Source organism: Mya arenaria, chromosome 5 (assembly GCF_026914265.1).
Source record: "Mya arenaria isolate MELC-2E11 chromosome 5, ASM2691426v1".
NCBI lineage: Eukaryota > Metazoa > Mollusca > Bivalvia > Myida > Myidae > Mya > Mya arenaria.
The window spans coordinates 19,744,407-19,770,808 of record NC_069126.1 but is presented as its reverse complement, the minus strand read 5'-3'; the positions used below and the strand labels follow the sequence as shown (position 1 = coordinate 19,770,808).

General features: G+C 33.3%; 1 protein-coding gene across 1 annotated transcript; it reads left to right on the top strand.

The window, feature by feature from the left end:
- Positions 1-76: 76 nt before the first annotated feature.
- On the top strand, positions 77-26,402 carry LOC128233917 (proprotein convertase subtilisin/kexin type 4-like). The gene is made up of 13 exons (XM_052947798.1): positions 77-687; positions 895-981; positions 11,930-12,031; positions 15,349-15,492; positions 15,662-15,753; positions 16,164-16,261; positions 17,455-17,645; positions 18,624-18,815; positions 18,955-19,073; positions 19,473-19,579; positions 20,488-20,602; positions 21,016-21,347; positions 22,148-26,402. Exons 1-13 carry the CDS (start codon positions 490-492, stop codon positions 22,423-22,425), a joined length of 2,055 nt encoding a protein of 684 aa, XP_052803758.1. The 5' UTR covers positions 77-489; the 3' UTR covers positions 22,426-26,402.

The window sequence follows — 26,402 nt, the reverse complement described above, 5'->3', positions numbered from 1 at the left end:
GCAATTTGAGAAATTGTAAAATTATATTAAACACTTAGCCTAAGGTATCCACAATATGTAATGGGTTTATCTATTGACTTCATTTTAATGTTAAAAGGTAATAAATAAGAGAAAGACATAGGTCTAAGTAGGTTTATGCGACAGAATAAGAACATGGAATAGTCTGTTTTCTAACTTCTTGGATTCGTATAATTAAGATAATATCTTTGTAGAGGATATGCGTTGTGATCATTGTTAAATATAGTTCGGTTTGCAGTTTTGTCGTAGTGTACTTTCCGAACAAGAGAAATTGGAGTTTGACGGTTTGGGCTAAGGCTTAATATAAGCTTGTGATAAATCATTGCAGGGAAAGAAATTAGTATTCAGTAGACCGCATTAACAAAGGATGTGGAAAACTATTCTTTGATAAATAGAAGATTATATTTGTTTCTGCTTGATAAGAAACAAATTGAATAAATTGTAGGTCCAATTCAAATTATGAATATTTAAATGAAGAACTACATAATAAACATGAAAAAAGTGTATAATTACATTGTATTGTACATAATTTTTCTGTGTGTTATTCCACCGAGGATGCATTGCCTGAACTATTTGGAGAGAAGGGTAATAGAGTTTGACAAAGGAGAATTTGAAGACATGAGTTATAGAGATATATTACAGAATTTGGGATACGAGTTTTTGTTCAAGGTGAAGAACTTTACCTATTATTTAATTTCTTAGCTGAATCTATTTCTGCTAAACGTGACAACCTTGAACCAAAATGAAAAAAACAACAACAAAAAAACATAAAACGTTAAATATTAAGATCTTTCTAGTAAAACTTCTCAAAGTAATCAAATAGATTTTCAACACACAAAATATTTATAAATACATAATTGCCAAATAATGTTACAGATATTTGACGATTTCTATGTGTTTGCCACAAACAAGTCTTGGAGCACAGATGAAAATGAAAACGTTAAGCATATTATGGACGGTAAGGTAGGTGATTACGTTGTAACCGTGCATGAACGCTCCTTATTTTTGATTTAAACATATTTTATTCAACATATACAAACAAACTACACAGAATACACACACACACACAAGTTGTCTATAATATTGAAATGGATTGGAACGAAAGCATAGTTCTTCTCCAAGGGAATTAAATTACTCATTTACCAGAAAAATGCGTATGATTGACGATTAGACGATATATATCTTTTATGCGAGAAAAGTTGTTTCTAATGCTAAAAAATAGGAATAAGTTTTTTTTTTAGATATGGATTCAATAGTTCAAACACGATACATAATGGATACAAAATAAGCACAAGTGACAGTATAAAGGATATATATAAGTAGGGTGTGGACAGATATGAAGGAAGAAAAGAAGTTGGGTACATACCATATTGGGGAAACACTGTAAGTCAGGTAATGATCAGAAACGTTTCGAGTCTTGTATGAATTTATGAACAGTATCAAATTTTTTGAAGTTCTTCTCTTTGTTTAGGGTTGGATTGCCATAGAGAATGAAACCAATGTTAATTTCTGTGATTATTGACATATCACGAAAGAAAGTTTGTCGAGAGTATATAAAGGACAATGCATAAAAAAGTGAGTACTACTTTCAACTTCACCACACTCTCAAAGAGGAGAGCTGATAATATTTTTACAATAAAGGTGATAGTTAAGACCACTGCAACTAGTACTCAGTCGAGTGTGAAGTGCTTGTAATCGGCGGTTACCGTAATAATAGTAAGGCGGGCAGACTAGCAATCGACTACGAAGTGCATATTTAAAGGATGCAATTGAACGACAATCCCGCATATTCTGTGGAAGTTCATTCCATGCACGTATAGTTGAAGGTAAGAATGAGGAAAAGTAAGAATCTGTGCGTGACATAACCGTTCTTGTGTTAGATGCATTCCGTAGTGGATAATTCTGTGTACTGACATTTAAAGGTGCAAGGGATGATAGATATTCTGGGGCAAGGCCGTTTTTCATTTGATAGAAGAGACATAGTTTGTGATTAATGCGTCTATCTGATAGAGTAGGCCAACATAGCTCCGTATGGAGAACATCAATCGAAATTAACTTAGTTGACCCACAAACTATTCTACCGGCTTCATTTTGTATCTTTTGCAGTTCGTTTTTTTCGTAGTCCGTACAATTATCCCAGACAATATCCGCATATTCAAGAATCGGACGGATGTACGAAAAATAAATAGTTTCTAGACATTTTCTGTCCAGACGGAACTTAAGCCTTCGCATGATGCATATTCTTTTAAGGGCTTTACTTCTGATGTACTCAAAGTGTTCATGCCATGTACAGTCACTGGAAAGAACCAAACCAAGATGTTTGTGCGAATTTATTTCTGAGATTTGTTGACCATACATAGACAAATCTGGATAATTACGCGGTAGGCCTTTTCTGGAGAACAGGATTGACTTAGTTTTTGCAGGATTAAATGTGACTAGCCATTTATCAGCCCACGTACTAATGCTATCAGTATCTTTCTGGATTATTTCAGTGGCCCTTAAGGGCTCGTCAACGAAAATATAAAGACTAGTATCGTCTGCAAATAGCCTTACATTACTTCCAATGTTGACAACAATGTCATTTATAAATATCAGAAATAAGAGGGGACCTAGAATAGAACCTTGGGGTACACCAGCCTTAAGAAAGACCCAACTAGATATGGAGCCAGGTAGAACTACACGTTGCCTACGTTTGCTAAGATAGTCACTAAACCACGAAAGTAAATTGCCGTCGACACCAGTTTCTTGTAGCTTCACAATCAAGCCCTTGTGCTAAACTTTATCAAATGCCTTACTGATATCAAAGAATACTGCTCTAACCTCTAGGCCATCATCTAATGCCTTACAAAATGTGTTGTAAAGGTATGCAAGCTGATTAACATTAGAATCGCCTGGCCGAAAGCCTGACTGGAATGGGGTAAAAAAGTCACGAAGGTGGTTAAAGAAGTGTTTATATATTGCCCTTTCAAACACCGTTTCCATTGTATTAAGTAGGGAGATAGGACGATAGTTAACAGGAAGAATGGAATCACCCTTTTTGAAAACTGCACACACATTAGCATCTTACCATGGTTTTGGAAATCTACCGATTGAGAGAGACATATTAAATAGGGAGCACAACGGGCGAGCTAACGAGTGAGAACATTCTTTTAGGATTCGATTGCTTATGCCATCTGGTCCTGAAGCTTTATTAACAGGCAATGATGATATAATGTCAGTTATCTCATTTGGTAGCACTGTGATATTGTCAATATTCTGGTTACTGTTATGAATACTAGCTGGCGGAACAATGTGGCCGGTATCATCTAATAAAGATTGATTTTTAAAGTGGGTATTGAGAATTTCAGCTTTACTAGCGTCATCTAGGCAGAGTTCGCCATCAGAGGGATCTTGGATTGCATTAATGTTTGGCCTTGGTTCAGGATTAACAAACGACTTCAAAACTGTCCACCACCCTTTAGACTGAGAAGACCCTGAGTAAATATTTTCTGAGAGATTAAAATAATATGTTTCTTTTGGGTCACGAATAGCCAAAGTTGTTTCGTTCCGAAGTGTACGAAATTTACCCCATAGTTGGGTTGAGTTTGTATTTTTAGCCTTACTATAGTAACGTTTACGTTTGCGAATAAGATTTGTTACATGTAAAGTCATCCAGGGTACGTCATCTGGTCGAATAACGACTGTTTTAGTCGGGATACATCTTTTTGCGTTAGTCAAAATGGCATTGGTAATATTGTCAGCGTATATATTGATATTCAAATTAGAAAGAGAGTCCCAATCAGTTCCCTCGAGAAGATCACGCAACTCATCATAATTACCCCTATCGTAATACCATACTTCTCTCGAGAAAGAGGAAGACTTACATTTTGCAAACTTAAGAATGCCAAAGATTGGGCAATGGTAGCGAATGTTTGATGGAAGAAAAGGATCTCCAACACCCGATGTTATTAAGCTATTAGAGTTAGCAATGAAAATCAGAGCTAGTGTTGATGAGGTACTTTCAGTAAAGTGAGTTGGCTCTGTTATCACCTGCGATAGACCATATAGTGAACATAAAGTTTGAACACGTCTAGAGTAACTTATATTGCTGGTGTTGTAGTTAAAGTCACCAGTGATGATTATATCACTTATTCCTGTATCAAAGGCAAGTCCCACAGAATCCTCTATAGAATCGCAAAATGCGGCAGAGGAGTTGGGGGGTCTGTAAAATGTACCAAATAATAACCTTTTACGGTTCTTTAGTGTAATCTCGACCCATACGCATTCGAGACATTGGAGCTCTAAATTAGGACGACGCGAGAAATGAATAGAATCTTTGACGAAGACACAAACACCACCATGACTGTCCCCTTGTCTATCGCATCTCTCAACCGTGTGATAACCATTAAAGGATATATCTTCGCAGGAAATTGAGTCATTAAGCCATGTTTCAGTAAAAGCTATTATATCAAATCCACTCAGTTCCGAGAAAAGTATATCTAATTTGCTTTGCTTTGCTTTGTAGGCTTTGTACATTTTAATGGATAAATGAAACATGGTGTTGTGACAAGAGAAGTTTGGGTAACTCTGAGCTTGACTCTGATAATAGTGAAACTGAATCAGGGCCAGGATTGGGGTGAATATCACCAGATAATAAAATAAGCTCAACAATCCAACATTCAACTCCAATTAAAGCAAATATTGAAAAGACGAGCACAAACCATAACCCATTACAGCGGCGTTTAATTGCGTTGGAACGGATTTTTTTACCAGTGATTGGTATTGGGTGCGGAGCATGGTATGATTTAAGAGAAATCACAGCTAACACACTGCACATGATTGGAATTGAAAATATAAAAATGATACTGTTTTTCCAACTTCCCCTGACGTTTAATTGTGTCAAACCAGCGGCCGGGGTCACATTACAAGATGTTTTCATGAAATAGAGTGTATAAGAAACAAGAACAAAATGACCGCCGGTAACTTGCGATTGACGACAATAATTGTCCCTGGTATGTACCCACAAACTTTCATGAAGCGAATAGCATGCACATTTGAGGACACTAAGAATAGAAAGAAGAAAGAAGAAATCTTGATTAGAATATGAAACATGAGATTGTTTTCAAAACAATGTCAAAAGAGAAAGTGTAGGAAATGGAAATGAAGGGTTACAATAAAATCAATTTCAATATGTGATGAAGTAATACAATCAGGTAATAAATTGCCTTTTCAAAATATTCGTACATTATTATTAAATAATAATTACGGTCGAACTATGCAACTATCCATAAAATCAATTGATCCAATTAAAATACAGACAGGTATTGTTAATATTGTTCATATTACACACTACCAATAAAGCCATTTTAACTTCAAAGTTTGTTAACTATTACCCAAGCATTATATGCCTAAATTTAACATTGATAAAGGCATAGCCTAATATAATTATCTTCTGTAGTCCGTTGAACTATACAGTTGAGTACACGACTCGATTAAGCGAATAAGTAATGCAATTATCTTAATAAATATTAAACAGCACTAATATGTATTTTTGGTAACTTCTAAGACTGGTAATTATTATACAAGCAATGAAAATAATAATTTAACAATGACTGGTATTAACGCATCAATATTATGCAAATGTATGCAGTGATGACAAAACACTTTTAGACGAATTATAATATAGTCAGCTATCGTTATATTAAATATTAAGTATTACTGGTGTAAACTTTAACTTAAAAAAGAAATAACTTTTACACGAGCAATGAATGTACATTATAACCATTAAGTAGCCTTAACTTCAACTTAATTAATCATATGCATACCGACTTTTCTATTATGAGAACAATTATGATTCGGACCAGAAATAGAGGTACAAGAAAGGAAAAACCTGCAAAAAGCCAAACAATTGGCCAGTTGAATATCAGTATAATTAGAGAACAAATAGTTATCATTTAGCTATAGGTAACACAAGAATTATTTCTTAATTCAAATTAAAAAAAGAAAAATCTTTTTAAGAAACATTATGATCTAGATTGCGGTAGTCAAACAATCACAAAATATAATAACCTGTGATTGTCAGTTTTATATAGCTCAGTCAATAGGGGGATTAAGTGCGGTATTAAATACAGCAAATGGTGAATAAACACAGGTGTGGTATTAATAAAGGACAAGGATAAATAGCTTTAATTCCTAGGTAATAGATTAAAATATCGATACAGTTTTAGGTGAGAGTAATCTACACTGATCAACAAAGATTGCGTGACACGAAAGTTTACTGGACATTGCTATTAAGCACATATGCGTATGACCTCTGAGAAGTCGGCGATGTCCGTGGTACTGTTACCGACTGGAAATTGTCAAGTTCGCGTGCCTTTGTAACCCTGTGCAGGTGCATGTCATTATCTCTGATCAAGATGACTCCATCAGAGGTCCAGGCACTGTTTATATTGCCCTTTCGCACTAAAGATCGGGCAAGGTAGAAAACGTCACTCCGCGCCTTGCAAAGGTCTCCATTTACAAACACCTTCTTAAGATTTGGGCAATGCTTGGCCTGTGAACGTACTGAGTACAGTTTCTGTCTCGCACGGAACGACGTAAATTTTACAATGATATCACGAGGCTTGGCCGGGTCATTGCGCCGTGGACGGCACGATGGGAACGGTCGATTTCATCTAGCGATTCTGTACTTCCCAAGTCAGACACAAGTTTAGTAACGATATCGTCTGTACTTTCGCCTTCCAGCTCATGAACACCAGAGATTCGTAGGCTATTACGTCTACTGTATTGTTCGAGGTGTTCTAGGCGATCTTCAGATATTTCAAGAACACTGATGCGAGCTTTAAGATGAGCATTTTCAGTCTTCAGCGATTCAATCTCGTCTGATAATCTCAAATTTATTCCCTCGATAACTTTAGGGATCAGTGCATCGACAGCATTGTTGATAGAGCTTTGAATCTCAACAGTGAATAGTGACTTTAGTTGTAGCGATATCGCCGTAACATCGTCTTTCGACAACTGTACGTTTGTTACACATGCAGTATCAGGATGCCTTTCGGTAATTGAAGACAATTCAATCGGGTCATCAGGTCTAGCTTTTTTGCTTTCAGCAGCCAAGTACTCATCAGATGGGGTGAGAGAAAGATCGCGCTTATTGCCCACTGGGGCTATAGGCGTTGAAGTTGTTTGAGATGATTTATCCATTTTTACATAATTTCACAAATTTTCAAAAATTTACCGAGATTGACTTTTAATGTTCAGCAGTGTAGAGACGAAATTTCAAAATACAATACCTCGCTAGAAATATTCATCAAAGTCATCCAAATGCGTTAATTTCCTACCACAATATTTAAGAACTGTACATCACAAACACTGAACTATCCTTTATCTCCATTTCTATGACACAAATTTACTTTAAAACATCATAATTGAAGATTTTAACTAACACTAGAAATAACACGTCCGTCATCGCCGATACGCCTGACTGAAATCTCCTTATTTTTGATACTGGCATGTCATATAAGTCAACAAATTGGAATAAATCTCAATACAGGACCATTTACTTTGGTTCGAGCTTTTGCAAGTCATATGTTTTTTATAGTTTGTTTGCAAGCAGGTTTTAAAGAACTATTAACACTAAAACAGGATATATTTACTCCAAATATGGTCGAATGAAGTTTGATATTATTAAAAACATTCTGTACATCCAATTTGTGTTTGGTTCCATCTAAAGCGGATCCAATTCGTCTTTAATTCTTCCATCACGCACAGTCTGCCTTAGAAAATAAAGGGTTTAAGACTATTTGATCATAAAGTTTCATTATGAAAGCATCATTGTACTAAAACTGGGAACAAATAAAGAAAACATTATTAAAATAAAAACGACTTTAATTAACTAAACTTTTCTTCCAAATGATGACCTATGTAAAATATTTGAAGAAAGTGACGTCACATGCCGGAACGTTCTTAGCCAGACAAAGACGGTTTAAAGATTACCTGAATCTGATTTTTGTTTAAAATCAAAGGACTGGAAGTTTAGTTATGTAAGGAAGCTATATTCAACCTCATTTTTTATATGAGGAATTCATCTTCAAAACCTAGATGGCAATTACTCTTCAAAGTATTGCCGTTAAATCCACCGTTTAAATAAAATCCAAGTCATTCATTGAGTCAATCTGCCCAACTAAATGCTTTATTGTAACCACCTTAACAATATTTAGATAAAGTATATGTTTTATAAATATTCTTCAAAGATCATTTTCTTGAATATGATTTAATAAACGATCTTAAAGACAAAAAACCGTTTATTTTTAACTGTTGATATATAATAAATAATATAATAATAAAAATAATGGAAAATTAACATCCATATATTGTGTTTCTAAAAGGTTGTTGTTAAAACGTTTTTGAACTTAATTTCGTGTATCCTATAAATAATGAGGACCAAACAACCAAAACGGTGTTCAAGATGGCCGTCATAATATCCTAATTGAGTATTGTTAATCTCAATATATGGCACAAATTTAACTGAATTGGAAAATTCAATGCATACTATGCACGTTTCGAATGTTCTTTAGTTTAGAAAACACCAATGCCTACCTCAAGATAGAGGTCATTTCAGGGACAAAGTACAAAATGACCTCAAAATTAACTATTTCCTGTATAGTTTTTAGTATTTGATGTTAATGCAAATGTTTATGGTATATAATATGGGATGGTGTAAATGGTTATTGAATATTGAATAGTCATTTACAACAGCTGACTTATTTTGGAAGCGTTAACATAGTTAGAATTACAACTAGTGTTTTTAGGGTAAGAATACTCTGAGGATATCTCCAATATGACCACCATGTCATTAAGTACTAGGCTTAGAAACTTTTGGCTACTGAGCTTGTTTCTGTAGCCTTTTCATATAAATATTAGTTTCAAAGCTAATAATGGTTTGTGTGGTATTGAATAGAGTTTATGGTTGGCGAAATGTAAATTATTTGGCAATTAGAACTGAAATACTTCTCTGAGAAGCACGTTAGTTTATTTGGCCGTGATTAGGCATACTGGGCACTAGATCAACAATCAGGATTGGTTTGTGAAAAAGCTTTCTTTAATTATCAATTGTTATTGCTAGGCTGCTTTGGTGTTTGCTCGACATATGATGGACTTAACTGTAGCTGTAATTGTGTCTTGATGTAAAGGAGCACTCTTGTGGCATGTTTGACATTATATAAACTTTAATGCAGCTGAATCTTGATTATTGGATTGAGATTCTTTTTTAATGTAATTGATATCTAGTATAGCAATTACATTGTTTATTGGAAACTTCATAAAACTTAAAAAAGCCGCTTTATTGTATGGTTGGGACAATACAGTGGCTTTGTGAACAGTCAGTTTATGGTTAGTGTACGGCAGATTTAGATTGATTGTAGAAAAGATGTCAGTGGTAGAATGAGCTGTGGTTTGTATTTTGTCGATCCCGCCTGGGGCTCGTTGACAATGAGTTGACCTGCCTGATGTTTTGAACTTCTAAATACTTATTAGACCTGGGTTGTTTAATACTAGAAAAAATACATCCGGTTGGAAAAAACACTGGATTGAATTTAAGTATGATACTTCCTGCTTGATGGGCTTATATGAAGCTATTTATTGTAAACATAGATTGTTTAGCACTGGATGTGCTAAACAATTATAAAATTAAGAAATATGTTATAACGCTGTCGATTTTGGCCGTAATTACATATTGACATTTAATGATTTTCACACTGAGTTTAAAATATTAAAGGGGCTGTCTCACGTATGATAAAATAGCGAATAAAAAGAAAATTGTCGAAAACTGACATAAACTTGGCATCGATGTGTACAATGCATTGAAACTTACTAACTGAAGTACCACATAGTTTACAATTTATTTAAGTTTAGCAGTTATTTTGTATTTTTCCATTAAAAAGATTACTGGGTATGTCTACCACGTAGAATTCATTCCTTATGCGTGATTGGCTAGTCGGTGTTTTCACGTGATATTACCGAGGTAGGTGTATAGCTTAATTATGTCACCCGATTAGCATAAGCCTTTGTAGCTCAGTGAGTTAGACGCTGGCCTTCAATTTTGGCGACGCGGGTTCGAACCCGGTCTCCGACACATTTTTTTTTTTTTTTACAATTTGGTACTTTCTTTTACAATTATGTTATCAAAGCGTAACACATTCTATTAGATAATTGTCCTGAGATTCGTTACAAAAAATAATAATTTTGGTGCCAATCTGTGACACAGTCCCTTTAAGTCTGGTATGTTAATATAAAGTATATTGTAAAACATTTTCATCGTTTCATTTAAGTATATGTTACTTTTTTATACCACGTGAGCAAATTTGCACCTGGGGTGATTGTTGGATGCGTTTATATGGTAATTTAGAAATTGAATAATTTATAAATGCCAAAAGTTTATGTTGAAATAACATTAGACATAATGATGAAGCTCATATGACCAACTATTTACGTATTCTATCAGTATCTGTATTTGATATCAAACTAATTTAATACAATACCATTGAGTTGAAAGGAACAGTATACATTATGAAGAAGCTAATATTACTGACGTGTGATATCAGTGTCCGTATTTTATACCATCCTTACACTCTTATATTACCTTGCGCTATTATGTAACAGCAATAAGGAAAATAATAAAGATATCTGTCTCTTTTAAAACATAATCAGAATGCTTTACTGTCAGTAAACATTTAAACTGCACGTATTCATTTTGTTTCAGTTCAAGTAAGTCAAATCAAAAACATGTTTAAAGTTGATAAATACATAAATTTCAGCTGATGTAGAAGTGTGATAGTTATTAATTAAACGTATTTGAAAGTTTAGCCTTCCATTTTGATAGCATATGAGTCACAAAAATAACCGAAAATGTAGAATAATAAACAAAACAGTTTAATCAGACATAAAATATGGTATTTCGAACAGTACAGTTATAAGCAGAAACAGTCTTCAAAGAAAGTTTACAAAAAAATGTTTATTTAAAACTATTCCTTAATTCATTTTGTTTTATTATCAATTATTTACTGTATTACCCTTCCAATTTTAAATCACTCTGGCGGCAAGTGGATTGCTTCGTTTGTATGAAATGAAATACATGTGGGTGTCATGTAAACTTGGGGTATATTTGTTACGAGGACTAAATCTCGTCATATAAACACATCAATATTCTTTAGAGGTAGATAGTCTTATATCAAAACCTCTTAAAAGCAGCATTGTTTTAGCTATTGCTTTGGGTAGCAATCATTTGGATAAAACCTAGATGTTATAATTAAATCTTTAAAACACTGTATTGTAAAGTAACTTGACATATATAATTATAGAGACGTTTATAATTATATAATTGTAAGACGATTATCTAATACTCTGTATGAAACGTATATCTAAATGCATGACATGTATGTATTTTATAATATCCTTAATGCCAAGGTCAAGGTCATGTTCGTTGCAATGTAAAATACAAAACTAAAAAAAAAGATTTTTTGTCTATTTGCTATAACAAGGGTCAGTATAAATTGGTCATTGCTGCGACCACCTACAACGCTGAAACGTTGGCCTTTTAAAAATTACCTTAAAACTTTACCCTGAATAGTATTCTTAATGAAGGAATATACTGTTTTTAATATTATCAATTGATCACACAAACTAAAAATAAATTATCTTTTAAAGACGAAAAGAAAGTGGGAAAAATTGGGGTATTTTTCAAACCCTAACCATTTCCATAGTCTTGAATTGTATAACTCATTTGACTCTAATGATATTTTTTTACAACGACAACACATGCTTTGGTTACAAATAAAAATATGTAACCTTTTTTGTTTGTTAAAGATTTGAAGATGGTACGCATTTTCCCTCTTATACCTTAAATGACCTCAAGATTCATATTTTATTGTTTTAGGTGAAAACTATTTATCAGGATTCAAACATATATTCTGCTGCTGGAATCGATGTTGGTGCTACTGCTGCTGAAGAAAATGACAGCCCAGATACACGCCAACCAGTAAGTTTAGATACATGTACATTTGATTGTTTGAAAAGTTTATGTAAAATAAAAAGAACACGTATATTTATCCACCCCCTACTTTTGTGAGAGCTGCTCTTGTCCGTCTGTCTGTCCGTACGTCCCGAACTATTTGGTTAAAATTCCTCTATGAGCAGATTTCTATTGAAATTCAACAGATTACTACGTATCGTGTGTAGATGACAGAACAGCAGGTGGTTGTACTGCGTCAATTAGACCAGTAATTATGTGAAAAACTACAGAATCAAGCTCAGTAGCCAAAAGTTTAAACATAAACGGTTTAATGGCACTGGGTGAACGCCAAAGACATAGATCGTTTCATGTTGTTTTCTCTAGAGAGTGTACATTAACACATCTTCTGTGTCGGACAGTACATCCTAATACATGTTTTCTTAGGAAGGTTATGTTTAAGTATTTTACAGATGATCATGTATGAAAATGATAGGAACAATATCATTATAGTACATAATTAAACAATACTGTGAGACAAACTCCTCATAAATATATTTCTAGGATTAAATTAAAACTTGACTGCAGATAGAATTGGAATCTCTAATCATTGATGTACTTGGAGTTTACTTATTAGTTTATTATTATTTGTTATATTATTCAGTTTTCTCAAGCTTATGCATACTTTGATAATATTTACCTTTTACGTTTTTTTTCCTAATTCAGGATTGTTGGGATAAGAGTTAGGTTTGTGCACGTAAACATACCTAGTTTTATATTTAGTATAATATGCACTGTGTTGTTTGTGCTGTTGTTCCATGTCTCTTGTTTGTAATTTTGTTGTTGTTGTGTTCTATGTCTTGGGCGTTTACCATGTGCCATTTAAACGGAGTTTATTGTGTAAAAATTTGGCTGCTGAGCCCTTAAAAAACAAACTAGGTGTATTTATCAAGGATTGTGAGGTACCGCCTTGGAACGGTCAATAAAATGTAAATTTACTGGTGGTTTTAACAAACCTACTCGAAATGTACCTTATTCAATAGCCATAGAATACAAGCGACTCTGGAATGAAGCGGCGAAAAGAACAAGTATACCCACATATTGTGTTCATTTTAAGAGAATGGGCCTTTAATGTGTCTTCAGTTGTGCACGTTTTCCTTCCGTCCCGAGTTTATCGCTGTTACTTGATGCGGAAATAAACTTTTAATGTTATAAATGGAATTGGATGTTTACTTCAGAAATAGAAAACAAGGTAGAATTGTTATTGAAAAGTGATGCAAAAAGGAATTTATCTTTAATTATCCTCTTTTCCTAAAATCCATGGATGGGAGGTTTAAACATAAATTGCTAAACTAGCTTATGTCTACGCTACTTTTGCACTGAGAGAAGAAATCGATAGAGATCGCTGTTAGCCTGATAAGCTCCAAAGTTAGCAATGCATCTAAAGATTGCGTTGTGGATTTACAATGTATGCAACAATTGTCGAGACATTCCTACAATATGACTTTGTGTAGATGCGGCTGTTTTAATGAACGTAGGTGTATACATGTTTGTTTGTTTAAACATGCATATAATGCCAGCAGCATAGACAGATTTGAAGCAAACTTAATAAGGTAGGCAGGGGCGTAACTAGCCATCTATTCATGTGGATTCATATTTATGCAAGGGTTGGCATATCCCCTCTGAAAAAATGAAAACCATGGTGCAATATGGTGCATTCGAAGCGTTCTGATGTGTTTTATTTAGTACTGGAAATTTGACAGTTTTAGGATCATGTAGTGAAGTATGCATACTGCACCTTTGGCCGATTTTTTAAGATTTGTTTTGGTTTGAATCATGTGGATTCAGCCGCATACGCACCTGATAGGTATCTGGAACTTAATGATTCAGCATCTCGGTAAACTAGATGTTAAAGATAATGAATATGTGGCAGTTGTTACAACATTTTAACATGCATGTTATGTGTACACACTAAATTTTCTACCTTAAATAATAGGTTAAGAAGTTTGTCAGGGTACTAGTACATATTTCAAATACATTTATAGGAGAAAAACCTTTATTTCAACATTGCCATGTAACTTTCTGTGTACATGTGTGGAGTGTTGTAGAAAAAAACGTTTATTTTCATAAGGAAGGAATGAAAAAATGGTTCCCAAATTGCACTTAAGTAACTAGCCAATGAACTTTGTAGAATACGGATTTTAAATATGAAATAAAAGGTTTCAAGGATTAAGTTTGAAAAAGGGTCACTATATTCCAGTATGATCATCAATTTGAAATAAGCAATAAGTGGACAAAATACAAACTGTTTTATTAAACATAAGGATATAACAAGTCCAGTTTCATGAGAATTGATAGCATGGATACAAACTTGTAACATGTAAACATCAAGATAAGACAGTTAACATATATTATGCAGATAATTCTATTATAATTTCGTAAAAGTGTTTTAAGTGATTGATACATGGTAGTGTTTGTTCGTATTACAAAAAAGGAATGCAATTTTATTCTACATGGCAATAAAATATGATTATAACACATACATTCATGGTGCATAGAAATGATCAGGTAATAACTGTCTAATTGTAGAGGTATGATTAACATTGATACGGGTTCTAATTATATAGCATATGCTGCTTAAAACAGAACTAAAAATATTAACCTTTAACTCTTAGTTAATTATTGTGCGTCAGATTTATTGGTATCTTTAATTAATATTACATTCATGTGAATAATATTACTATGTGGTAGTACTTATATAGAAACATTGTAGTATTACAATTTCTTGCATTATTCAAAAAGTAAATATATATAAAAACCAAATATCTATCTACATATATCAGTATGAATAAAACATGAACTAAATAACTCACTATAGACAAGAAATATATGAGAGTATTAAATCAAAACTTTATTTAGTTTAGTACATATACTTCTAGATGTAAGTTATAGCTATCAAGTGAGAAATTTGTGCAAAAAGCTTTATTTTATTTTTATATCTTTTAGCAGTGGAAGCGTATTATTGATTATATGTTTATTCTTTTTATTGTATAATGAAACAATCTCGTTATGTGCAAATGATTATAATGTTTTTACACGTACAGTTTGATAAAATGAAGACCTTTTATTAACATTTACTATCTTTATTTCATGCGCCGAGTGTTTTTTCACAAGTTATATTGTACAGACAATGTGGATGATCATTTTCCATCCGCTTAAGGGTAAACTTTGATTTCTGCATAATGTAAAACTCATTAAAAATCCTATTTAAGATATTTTATGAAAAACATGCATAATGCTATTATTTTAAAGACGTTTAACCACTGCTTCTATATGTTCCGTTGCAGACATTTTGCCAGTGTCCTCCCTACTTTGATGAGGCGCAAGAGATAGATCGATCATGGGCACAAGGCTATACCGGACGAAATGTCGTAATTGCTGTAACAGACGTTGGTGTGGACGTAGATAGTCCTAATCTCCGTGAAAATATTGTAAATTTTAGTCACATTCATTTCATATTGTTAACATGAAATCAGATACGTTTATTTTACATGTGTAACATATTTATTTAAACATTATTTTAAAAAAAGCCATTCCAAAACACTGCATCCTTCATTTTGACAAAATAACAGTCAATGTTTCAACTTTATTTATTCACAGGCATCCCATTTGTCTTTTAACTTTGTTGATAATAACTCGGACCCGAGACCCGAAATATTTCCTGATTATCAGGAAAGTTTACGGCTGACAAAGTAAGTACTCGTTTATAAGATTTGAACGAACTTGCTGTATACGATGCTTGCATCATACTTTTTTTCGAAAACGAACGATAGGAACATGCTCAATAGAAGAATGTCTTCCAAAAACAGGATACCAATCTGGTATTTATGTATATGAGACAAACTAGAACTATGATTTTCGGTGTGTTTAAACTTTAGACTACCATGCTTGTTTCTGTAGTTATTAATATTAAATTTAATCATGTCTAGGACGGTGCAAAACACTAATGAACACAATCAGGAGGTGCAATAGATTGGTTACACTCATTATTTTATACTACAGTGAAAACAATAGGGACAAACACAGTAAGCAAGAATTTAAATATAAACCCTGCTTGAATCATTTTAAGACAAGAGTTATTGTATGTGTAACTTTGTTACAGCCATGGGAATGCCTGTTCTGGTATAATTGCTGGAATGAAAGAAAGCGACGATTGCAGTTTATGCGGTGCTGGGGTGGCATTTAAAGCAACATTGGCAGGTATGTTACCCATTAGGAATTTAATGCAACAAACATTTTATTTCTTCATTGATCTGGCATTCCAAGTACAAACAGATGCGTTACCAAACCAATAACCACGTGTTAAACTAAAACTGACTGTTGAATGAAATAATCAGGTTGAATACACTCAATTCCTCAAAGTAATACTATTCGATGTCGATTAATCAATTTGTTTCAATCCTGTTTTTAAAAATCAGTTTGTGACAATGGGTTCCGCAACAAAGGGCTAAATAAACTGTTATTTTTATTCCCTAACCAAGCCTGATACTGCTGCTTAATCTGGCATCAAACTCTACGATTTTTATGGGTTAAATACAAACAATTACAGTTAAAGGCCTAGTTTAACAAATGTTTGCCATACTATTTCCCTGCTGTGTATCCATTGATTATTGCTGTGAATTAGATTATATAGTTGTATATAATCGAGTAGATAATTGTTTCACTAATACATTAACAATTCTTAAAAAGATCCATTTGCATAGCCAATGTATTTATAAATTTGACCGTTTGGAATTAAATAATAAACAATATGAGTAATAACTGTCATAAATGTTTTAATCCACTTTAAATACATGATCACCACTAAAATATCCAAATTGTGAATGATCATGGTTAAATCATATTTATATATGTAACATCTAATTCTTTTTCAAAAGAATTGTAAATATAAGTTTATTATTATTAGAAAAAGAGCACAAACAAACAATAAGTATTATTTATTTATTTGTATAATAAAACCACCTCAATTGCACAGCACGACATTCAGATCTCAGATCTGATCGACAGCAGACGGCGATAAAAATAAGATCAATACACAAAACTTGTATACTATACACGGATTTTGAGTGGGTCACTTAGAGTTTAAACTAGGCCTGTCAGCTGGCACATAATTGAAATGAGTTATGTATATTTAACTGACCTACAAGAACATATTGCTAACAGTGTTGTTTAGTTATCATTATACTATATTCTGTTTAGTGGACTTCTTTGAATGTCAGTAACGATATGTATTGGTTTAGCAATATATGGTATAGATGCACACTATTATAACAAACTATTCCGATACATATGTACCTTTCCCCGTCCAACAATTTCGGATTTATAGTGAATATGGATACAATGTAGTCATTTATAGGTCCTTAATATTATGTTTAAGTATCATTTTACTTCAGCGTTGAAAATAGGTCGAGTCAAGAAGTTTTATTTTGCCAACAACCCGGAGATAACAAGTGTACTGTATTCTGCAGCACTAAGTTTCAAAAACCAAGAAGTTCACATATACTCAAACAGTTGGACCTTCGATGAACCTTTTAAAACTTTGCATTCATTTACCGAACGTATGTTTGCAGATGGGTTTGAAAAGGTATTATGAAATAATCACAGATATGAATGGGTGTACTACCAAATATCATAATATTAGTATTTACTTAGCATAAGTTATTCCAAATAAGTTATATAACTACTTCGAAATACCAGTGATCGTTCGAAACAGTTTTTGTGAGGAGGGTCCCATCATCGTATATCCTTTTGATGGACTTATTTATGACAAAACAGCACGTAAATAGTTAACAAGTAACAAATATATGACCGATTGGTATATCATATATTGAGTTTTACAGATATATCTGATTGTGACAGAAATAATGATAGTAATTAACCTACCTTTGGCTGTTTGGATACATGTATAAGTGAAGAAGAAAACTTTATATTGAAGGCGATTGGTAAACTTGGTAAAATAACAATACGAGTATCGTTTTAGTTGTTTTAAGCCAGCGTCCCGATTTCAATAAATACCTTACATTTATGTTTCAATACCTTTCTTGATAGGGAAGCATTTCCCAAGTCCTGTGCTAACGGTAAAATAATTCCCGTACATAAAGTAGGAGATCATACGGATCCCAACAATGATAGGGGCATTACGTCGATCAATTGCTTTGCGAAATTATTAACAGTTATTTTAAACGGGAGGCTTAATGAATGGACTAAGGGGTATGATATTTTCACCGATGCTCAATTTGGCTTTAAGAATAAATATAGTGCCGTTGATCCTATCTTTATTTTACACTCGCTGATTATAATGTAATAATGTATGCATTGTTTGATTGTGTGTATGTTTTCGCTAATTTATATTTTATGTCTGTGCAATGTGACGATAATTGTTTTGTGATTAAGTCAAGATAAATTTTCTGTTCTGTTCTGTTCTCCTCTGTTAAAATCTCAGCCTTTAGCAGAAAAAGTAAAATGTACAACTGCATACAGCCATTTCATTAGTATTATAAACCGACAGTGTGTATAGTTATTTGAAATACTTGTTCAAAGGTACTGATGTTTATCCTTGTAGGGTCGACAAGCTCTTGGTTCTATCTTCGTTTTTCCTTCTGGCCCCCCTGGAAACGGACTTACAAACAATATTTACACTATTGGTGTCGCTTGTTTTGGAATCAATGGAACCATGCCTCGGAAAAGCTTTGTTAATTCGGCTACCCTTGTGTCAGCATTTGGACAGGGAAGAAGACGAACTGACAATGGAATGGTATGGAATATTAAGCTTTACTGGTTATTCAACAAATCAGTCTTGACTAAAAACGCGCTGAGTGAATTTAAGCCAATATTTGTAGTCTATAATATGGATATTTTGAAAATACATGCCACTCCTTTACTTTTGTTCATAGCTGACAGTGACCCACACTTATCGTCGACAAACATCTAGATTGTGTGACAACAAATTTGGAGGATCCTCTGCAGCAACTGCTATTTTGTCTGGAATGATTGCATTGGCTTTACAGGCGAAGTAAACGCCCCATTCTTAATTTTAAACAAAATATTAAGTTCAGCATCATTGCAAATCGACAGGACCAATGATTTAGTTTCAAGAGGAGTCCAGAAATAATTCCATTGGGGTTATTAAATGGTGTTTAGTTCAATTTTCAACTTGGCATACATCCGTCTGGGGGAGGTAAATTGAATAAATGAGGTTCCAAAACATGTTTCCTCCTGTAAACATCCCTAAATTCATGATCTCTAGGTTTTATTACTGAAACAAAACACACAGTGGTATTTTTACCTTTGTAAATTTATAAATTGTAGACTTTTTATTTAAAGTATATTGTTATGTTAAGGTATATTTCAGAACAAATACATCAATTTATGTCTCTATTTAAAAAAAACGATTGAGTTGATATTATTTCAGTCCTTCACTTTCTTCTCGTGACATAAAGCATTTACTCGTGGAGTCAGCAGGCAACATCGGACTAGCGGCGACATCTAATTTTACAAAGAATTGTGCGGGAAAATATTGTAAGAGCCATTTGGTATTGGTTTGTCTAAAATATACATATCTCTTCATGTCTAAAATGATGATAAATACATTTTCTGTTTTATTTGTAAGGCTAATAAATGGTATGACCGTTTGCCGGCTTATTATAATGCAAAAGATGCAACCAACGACAACCATATCTCTTACGACGGATATTTGTAGATATGTCAGCCGGTTGCCGATCTAATCACACGAACTACGTCCGATACTCGCCGATAGGGAATTGATGCTTATGTTCGAACGGCTATTTTAAATTAAAAACTATTTAAAATTTCGATAACCACTTGTCTTTTTAAGGGAGAACATAAACATAGGGGTATAACACTGTTACACTTCTTGTTTGAGAAGGCTACTTCATAACATGTTATTACTTACAAAGTGTAATCTACTAGAATTGAAGTTGATACTGACTGGCGATCGCTTGACATTGGTAATTGGTTATAACATATAGCTCGGCTAATTTTCGATAACCGAACGTTCACCGTTAGGTTATTAGTTATCTATTGGCTGCTGGCTTTCCTCAAAAAAATACGCTCTGCGATCCGTGTCTAAGAATAATCGTTTATGGTCGCAGACAAACCGAATAAAACAGTTAAGTCGGTAAAACGTATTCGAGGCAGCAGTGAAAGTTTCTATGCAACAGTGTAAACTCCAACCAAGTGGAATGGTTGTATACCGATCGGCGATCACGGATGAAACTTTAGAGACTGCTATCGATCAAGCCTGATGCCCGAAGTCTGAAGTTTTGAAATTATAGTTTTAGTCATTAAAAAATATTGTTTTAGCAAAATTATAACAGTTAAATTTTGTTAATTGACACGTGTGAAACTATAGCCTTATTATTATGTCTACCGCGCTGAGTTATATCTCTATATTTTTTCGTTCACAGTTCATAAGGTGTATGGATTCGGTTATGTACAAGTGCTGAAAATGGTTCATCTTGCAAAAAAATGGAAGTTTAATCATCAACTTTTGAATTTGACCTCTGTTTGGTTTGGTTTCCAGTGAGTATAATTCACCTGTCAATCTTTGCACTACTGTAGTAGGGGAAGGAAGCATAAAGGGTACTTTATACATCCGATTATTCCCTAAAAATACATTTTGACTGGCCCGGAAATACCTTCACTACTGATATAGAATTGGCGCCTAACACTCCTGTGACTTAAGAAATGTTGACAAAAGGTTAGGTTAGACAAAACGTAATGTTTGTCTGAATCCCATAAGTGTTCATACCGGTCTCCAAGGCGGGGCACAAGTAAAAAATGGATAAGATATTTAGCAAACAAATTCAATGTAACTTGTTCAATCCTATAATAAGTAATTGAGTTATATGTTTTGTTTTTTTCGCCGTTCTTCATTAACTTTATTTCATGTCATTTATACATTGTTCATTTTTTGTTTCCGACGAGGTTTTTAGGCAGACCCCAGCTGATACAGGTTTTGAGTTAGTTTCATCATCCAATCGCACTTGCAAACAATCACCATACTGCATCGACAAAATAGAACATGTAATTGTGAACTTAAACTTTGTATATCCAAAACACACTCAGACCATTTTGTCAGTTATTTCACCTTGTGGCACCGAATCCATTCTCATGGAACAGGAAGGTGAGCCACCTAAAGATGAAAACGATGTAGGCAAAAATGAAGGGGTTTCCGTAGATGCACAATTTCTTTCCAATCATTTTTGGGGAGAGGAAATGGAGGGACTCTGGACAGTGAAAATCAAAGGGCTTGGAATTTATTCATGTAAGTTGGTAAATTTATGGAGCAAAATATTTTAGATAGTTACATGACGCGACAAAGCGACATGTTTAGGGCTTAAATAAAGTTAGCTTGGTTATTACCTAAGTTAACATAAGGTATTATATAAATATTGCATGGCTTCCAGTGTGACAGTACATATTGTCAACGTGAGGGAAATAACAGTATTTACCCGAATGTTGACAATATGCACTGTCACACTGGAAGCCATGCAATATTTATTTTATTATACCGAATTCAGTTTCATTTATATACATATATAATATTTTTACCATTACACAACTTTCAAGTTTAATCAATTTATTTTGTAAATATTGTTTGTTTACATTAGCTGTCATTTTGTTGCAAATGTCGTTTAGAAATAATGCAAACACCGGTTGTAACCAGATTAACAACACATTTTAATAAGCGCTTACCACCTCAACCTTTGGAAACGAAAAAATGCCTATTTTTAGACGCGCGTGGTATGTGACAGTATCATGTCAACCGGTAAAAATGGTACTGTCAGTGTGTGACAGTACGAAATTACCCATGATGGGTATATGATAAATGAACATGGGCAGGTCACGTGAGGTATAATAAATATATATATATATATATATATATATATAACTAACTAACCAAGAAACCATCAACATTGTTTAATGTTAATTGATAACAAAACTCTGTGATGTAAAGTCATTTTCAAGATATTGCGACGTATTGAAAGAAATAATTAAATTGTATGTTAAAGAAACATTTAAAAATGAGATAACAAAACTCAACCATATAAAACCTTTTTACAGATGAATTGTGTCGTATTGAACGGATAAAAATGATATTTCATGGAACATCTAAAAATGACAATATTTTAATGGAAGACACAGTGCCGTTACCATCATCGACGTCGTCAAACGGGAATACAGAAGATGCTGGAGAAACCAAATCTAAAACACCTATTATATTAGGTGTTGTTTTTGGCGGTTTATTGCTACTTGCTGTTATTGCTATTGCATTTGTATTGAAACGTAAGCGGTATCATTGCTATTACGTTCCAGCAAATGCTTACCCCGATGAGCTATAATACTTTCGAATTTGGGTTTAAATAATAAAACTTTATGTTATAATTAATATAAAAAATACCAGCACACTTCAGTTGGCATTGTGCTAAATGTGCATTTACACAAATATCCCATCTAAGGTTAATGATCGAACACAGATACCCTCATCTATTTTCGGCTGAAATGTTTTTAATCAATATGATTGTTTATTGTTAATTGTTAAACTAATCAATTCAGATACGTTAAAATTTCATCGCAAATGAAGTTATGGTAGTTTGTGCTCTTTATTTGGCATGGCAGATAAAGATTAAAAATACACAAAATTGAGTTTCATCAAATAATAAATATTTCTAAATTAGATTGATGGTCTAGAACATGAAACACTTTTAAATACATTATTCAACAATAATTATATTTAAGCATGACATTGTGAACTTTTCTTGCAGTAAGGACAATGATTAAGAATCATTTTCAAATGTTTACTAACTTCCATAATATAAACCTCTACATCAAATAGGCCATTTGTGTTAGTCTGTTTGGTCAAGTCATATAATTGGTATATTATTTTAAAGAATTTAAAAAAGCATGTATCCAATAATTAAAATTTATAATTGAATATCAAAATACTTATGAGAAAATAAACTAAATAGTGTAGTATTTTAAGCTATATGGTATTGATTTTCCAAATATGATCTGAATAATAAAACCAGCATATATACATCGCCACTCCTACATGTATAATTGAAATACTAACAATTCAGTTTTTTATCTCTAATTTAATATATTTTATCTATAAATATGTATATAATTCAATGCTTATGTGCTGGACAGTATAAGACTACAAGCTGCCACAATAAATTAATTGTATATATTTTAGTGGCTAGATGTGGATCTTATAAATGTTGGATATTGTGCTTCTTCTTGATATGTTTCACTTTTTCTTCCGACTTAACCAGTTTACTGTACTTCAAACGAATTGCTAAGCGATTGTTCATCAAATATTTTCGTTTATTTGTTCGCTGATTTGCAAATCACCCTAGTACTCACACTAGACGTAAGTCTACTAAACATTTGTTTATCGTCAACCATCTTTAAAACCATGTTAACCAATAAACGTTTCTATTTTTACTCTGCCGACCAATTTTACATCAAAAGAACTATGGTTCCATGAATAAAGGCAAGCCGTTCAAATCAGGTCCGATGAAAACAATTAACAAAAATAGCCATCATTCGCCTTAAATATGTAAAACCCTCATAAAACTTATTACATGTATCTAAGTAAAGATCTTTCAAATGACTTAGACGATGTTTAGTAGTTCGTTTTCATAATAAGTAAATGCCCGAGCTATCATAACTTGTGAAAACGTTACTATCTGATGCACATGCTTCTATCACGACCATGAAATCAACCTTGAACCTGCCGAGCACACATCTTCTTTTCTTACACATGCCCGATGCAGACCACTTATGATCGACTTCTAGATTAAAACCAAAAAGTGCATCGACTACAGTTAATCTCGATCTAAAACATTGTGAGATATCACCTTTAACTGAATCGACAAGTCAACCTTCTTCAGAACAGAAGCGCTCTCAATTTGAAGATTGACAGAGGGTCATTAAATATTGCACTGATCAATTCGGTTATTTTCAGTTTTCATGAACTGTTGTAGAAATATTTACCTAAGGTATCGAAAACAAAACAGTATTTTAATTCCTATTTGGTCTTTTAAAAAGCTCTGAATATTAGGTTGTTATTGACGTGCATGAGGTTTAACTGAGTTTAGTATTATTCAGTGTTTTGAATGTGGTAGTCAACGGAGGCAGGCGGAAGTGTGCATACATGACTGTAGTGCATTTTGCATTGTTGTGTAGTGGCATTTCATTTGAGACAATAGAAATGGTTGTTCAGAGATACTGTGTTTTTCAAATGGACTAGTTTGCATTAGCGAATAATGCCAAAATATCAGTAGTTTACTTCAGATTTTGGAACCCGTCGGTAACAGGCTAATTTGCATTATTATGAATCATAATACGCGAATTTAGGACTAGCTTTTCCGCAAACTTCAGTATGTATTGAGAGATACGCAAACTCGAAGTTTGCTTTAGACGTTCCCTCATGAAAGTCGATACTTGTCCAGACGGGAATTTGCTTGCTCTCTCTCTCTCTCTCTCTCTCTCTCTATCTCTCTCTCTCTCTCTCTCTCTCTCTCTCTCTCTCTCTCTCCCTCCCTCTCCCCCCTCTCTCTCTCTCTCTCTCTCTCTCTCTCTCTCTCTCAGAGAGTAACTATAATAATGTAAAAAACAGGAGATGTATTTTTGCATTTTGTATTCCCGGCATTATTGAATAATTTAAGGAAGATAATCTGAAGATTATTTTTTGAATCTATATGTTTTTGTTTCCCTAGATTTAATCAACATTTTTTTTCGATGTTGTATAATATCGTTCGAGATGGATTCAGTCGGACACTTGTTACTCATTTTGATGATATTAAGAAACTGTTTACATACATTGAGGTATTGTAGAGAAACTTGTGCAGCTGGTTAAGTGAATCTGTTTAAGATGGACACGTGAATGAGTCTTTGAGAGAAAGTTTATATCTGTCTTTGTCATCAGGTTTGTAAACAAAAGTCTACAGTGTCAATATCAGTGAGCAAGAAGTATGATTAGTTTAATTTCTTTCACCATTATAATAAGGAATGGATTAAAACATTAATTAAATTTCCCCAAAGTTCTTTCAAAAGAATTGAATTTTGAAATGTAATTGTTTTTCTTGTTCTCTGTAACAGGTATGAATATAGTATGGTAATCAGGGGTATTTAATTTTCTACGTTGGAGTAAAACTGATTAAAAAACTGTTTAGCAACAGTCAATTGGTCATGTGACCGTGAAAAGGGACTTTTTTACTTTTCTGAAATGTCAGAGGAAAAGCACAAATAATTCTTCAGTATCTAACAAATGTCCGCCAACAACCGACCCCAACAATCAAGCCCCCTTGCAAAACATTAATTGGATTTAACAGACCGTCAGTTGAAAAACAAAGCGATGTTTAACGACATACTTAGAAATAAGTCATTTTAATCAACATAATATGGTTCTCGCAGCGAGACCGCAGGGCGAGCTATTTTCTCCATTATCTGTAGATAGCAAAAATTGAACGCTATTGTTTTTGTGTTGTAATGTCACGTGTTATTTGGGCGTGAAAGTGTTTCCGCTCAGTCGATCGCATCGTTAGATTAGTATTTGGCGATCACTCTCAATGAGATCATTTAAAAGTAAAAGCCCTTCAAATTATGAATGTTATATTATTCAAATGCAAAGAGAACGACCTTAATCAATTGTTTTGAGCTTTTGTTATACCAGTTTTGAATAATGCCTGTGAAATCATGGGAAATTCCTAATATAAATAAATATATCTCAAGTTATGCTATATTGGTAAAGGTACAACCCAAAACATACAATGCATGTGTTTATTGTGTATTAAGAATATAGCCTCTGTATGTAAATAAATGTATACGAATTGTGAATCACTGGTTTAAATACGTACATACGTAGATATGCCAGAAACCGAATACCTAGAGAGGAACGTTATTGTTTAACTTGCAATACTAATGCTATTGAAGATGAATTTCATTTTATATGCATATGTCCATGTTATTCCGATGTTAGAAAGAAGTATCTTAAACGTTGTTACTACATGCACCCTTCTGTATACAAATGTCTACGATTATTGAAATCAAATGATAAAAATGAATTAATTAAACTAGCTTTGTATATTAAAGAAGCTCTTGTTATTCGAAATAATTTGTTGAATGTTGAAAGATAAATGTTTAGTTCAGCCTCCTATTTTTTTGTTACACATAGTATGTTGCCTTTGTTACACATAGTATGTTGTGTTATATAAAAGAACGTATTTACCATTACATGTTGTATATACACGTTGACATGTTATATGAAAATATATATGTGTATATAGATGATGTACATTGTACAAGTCTTAAT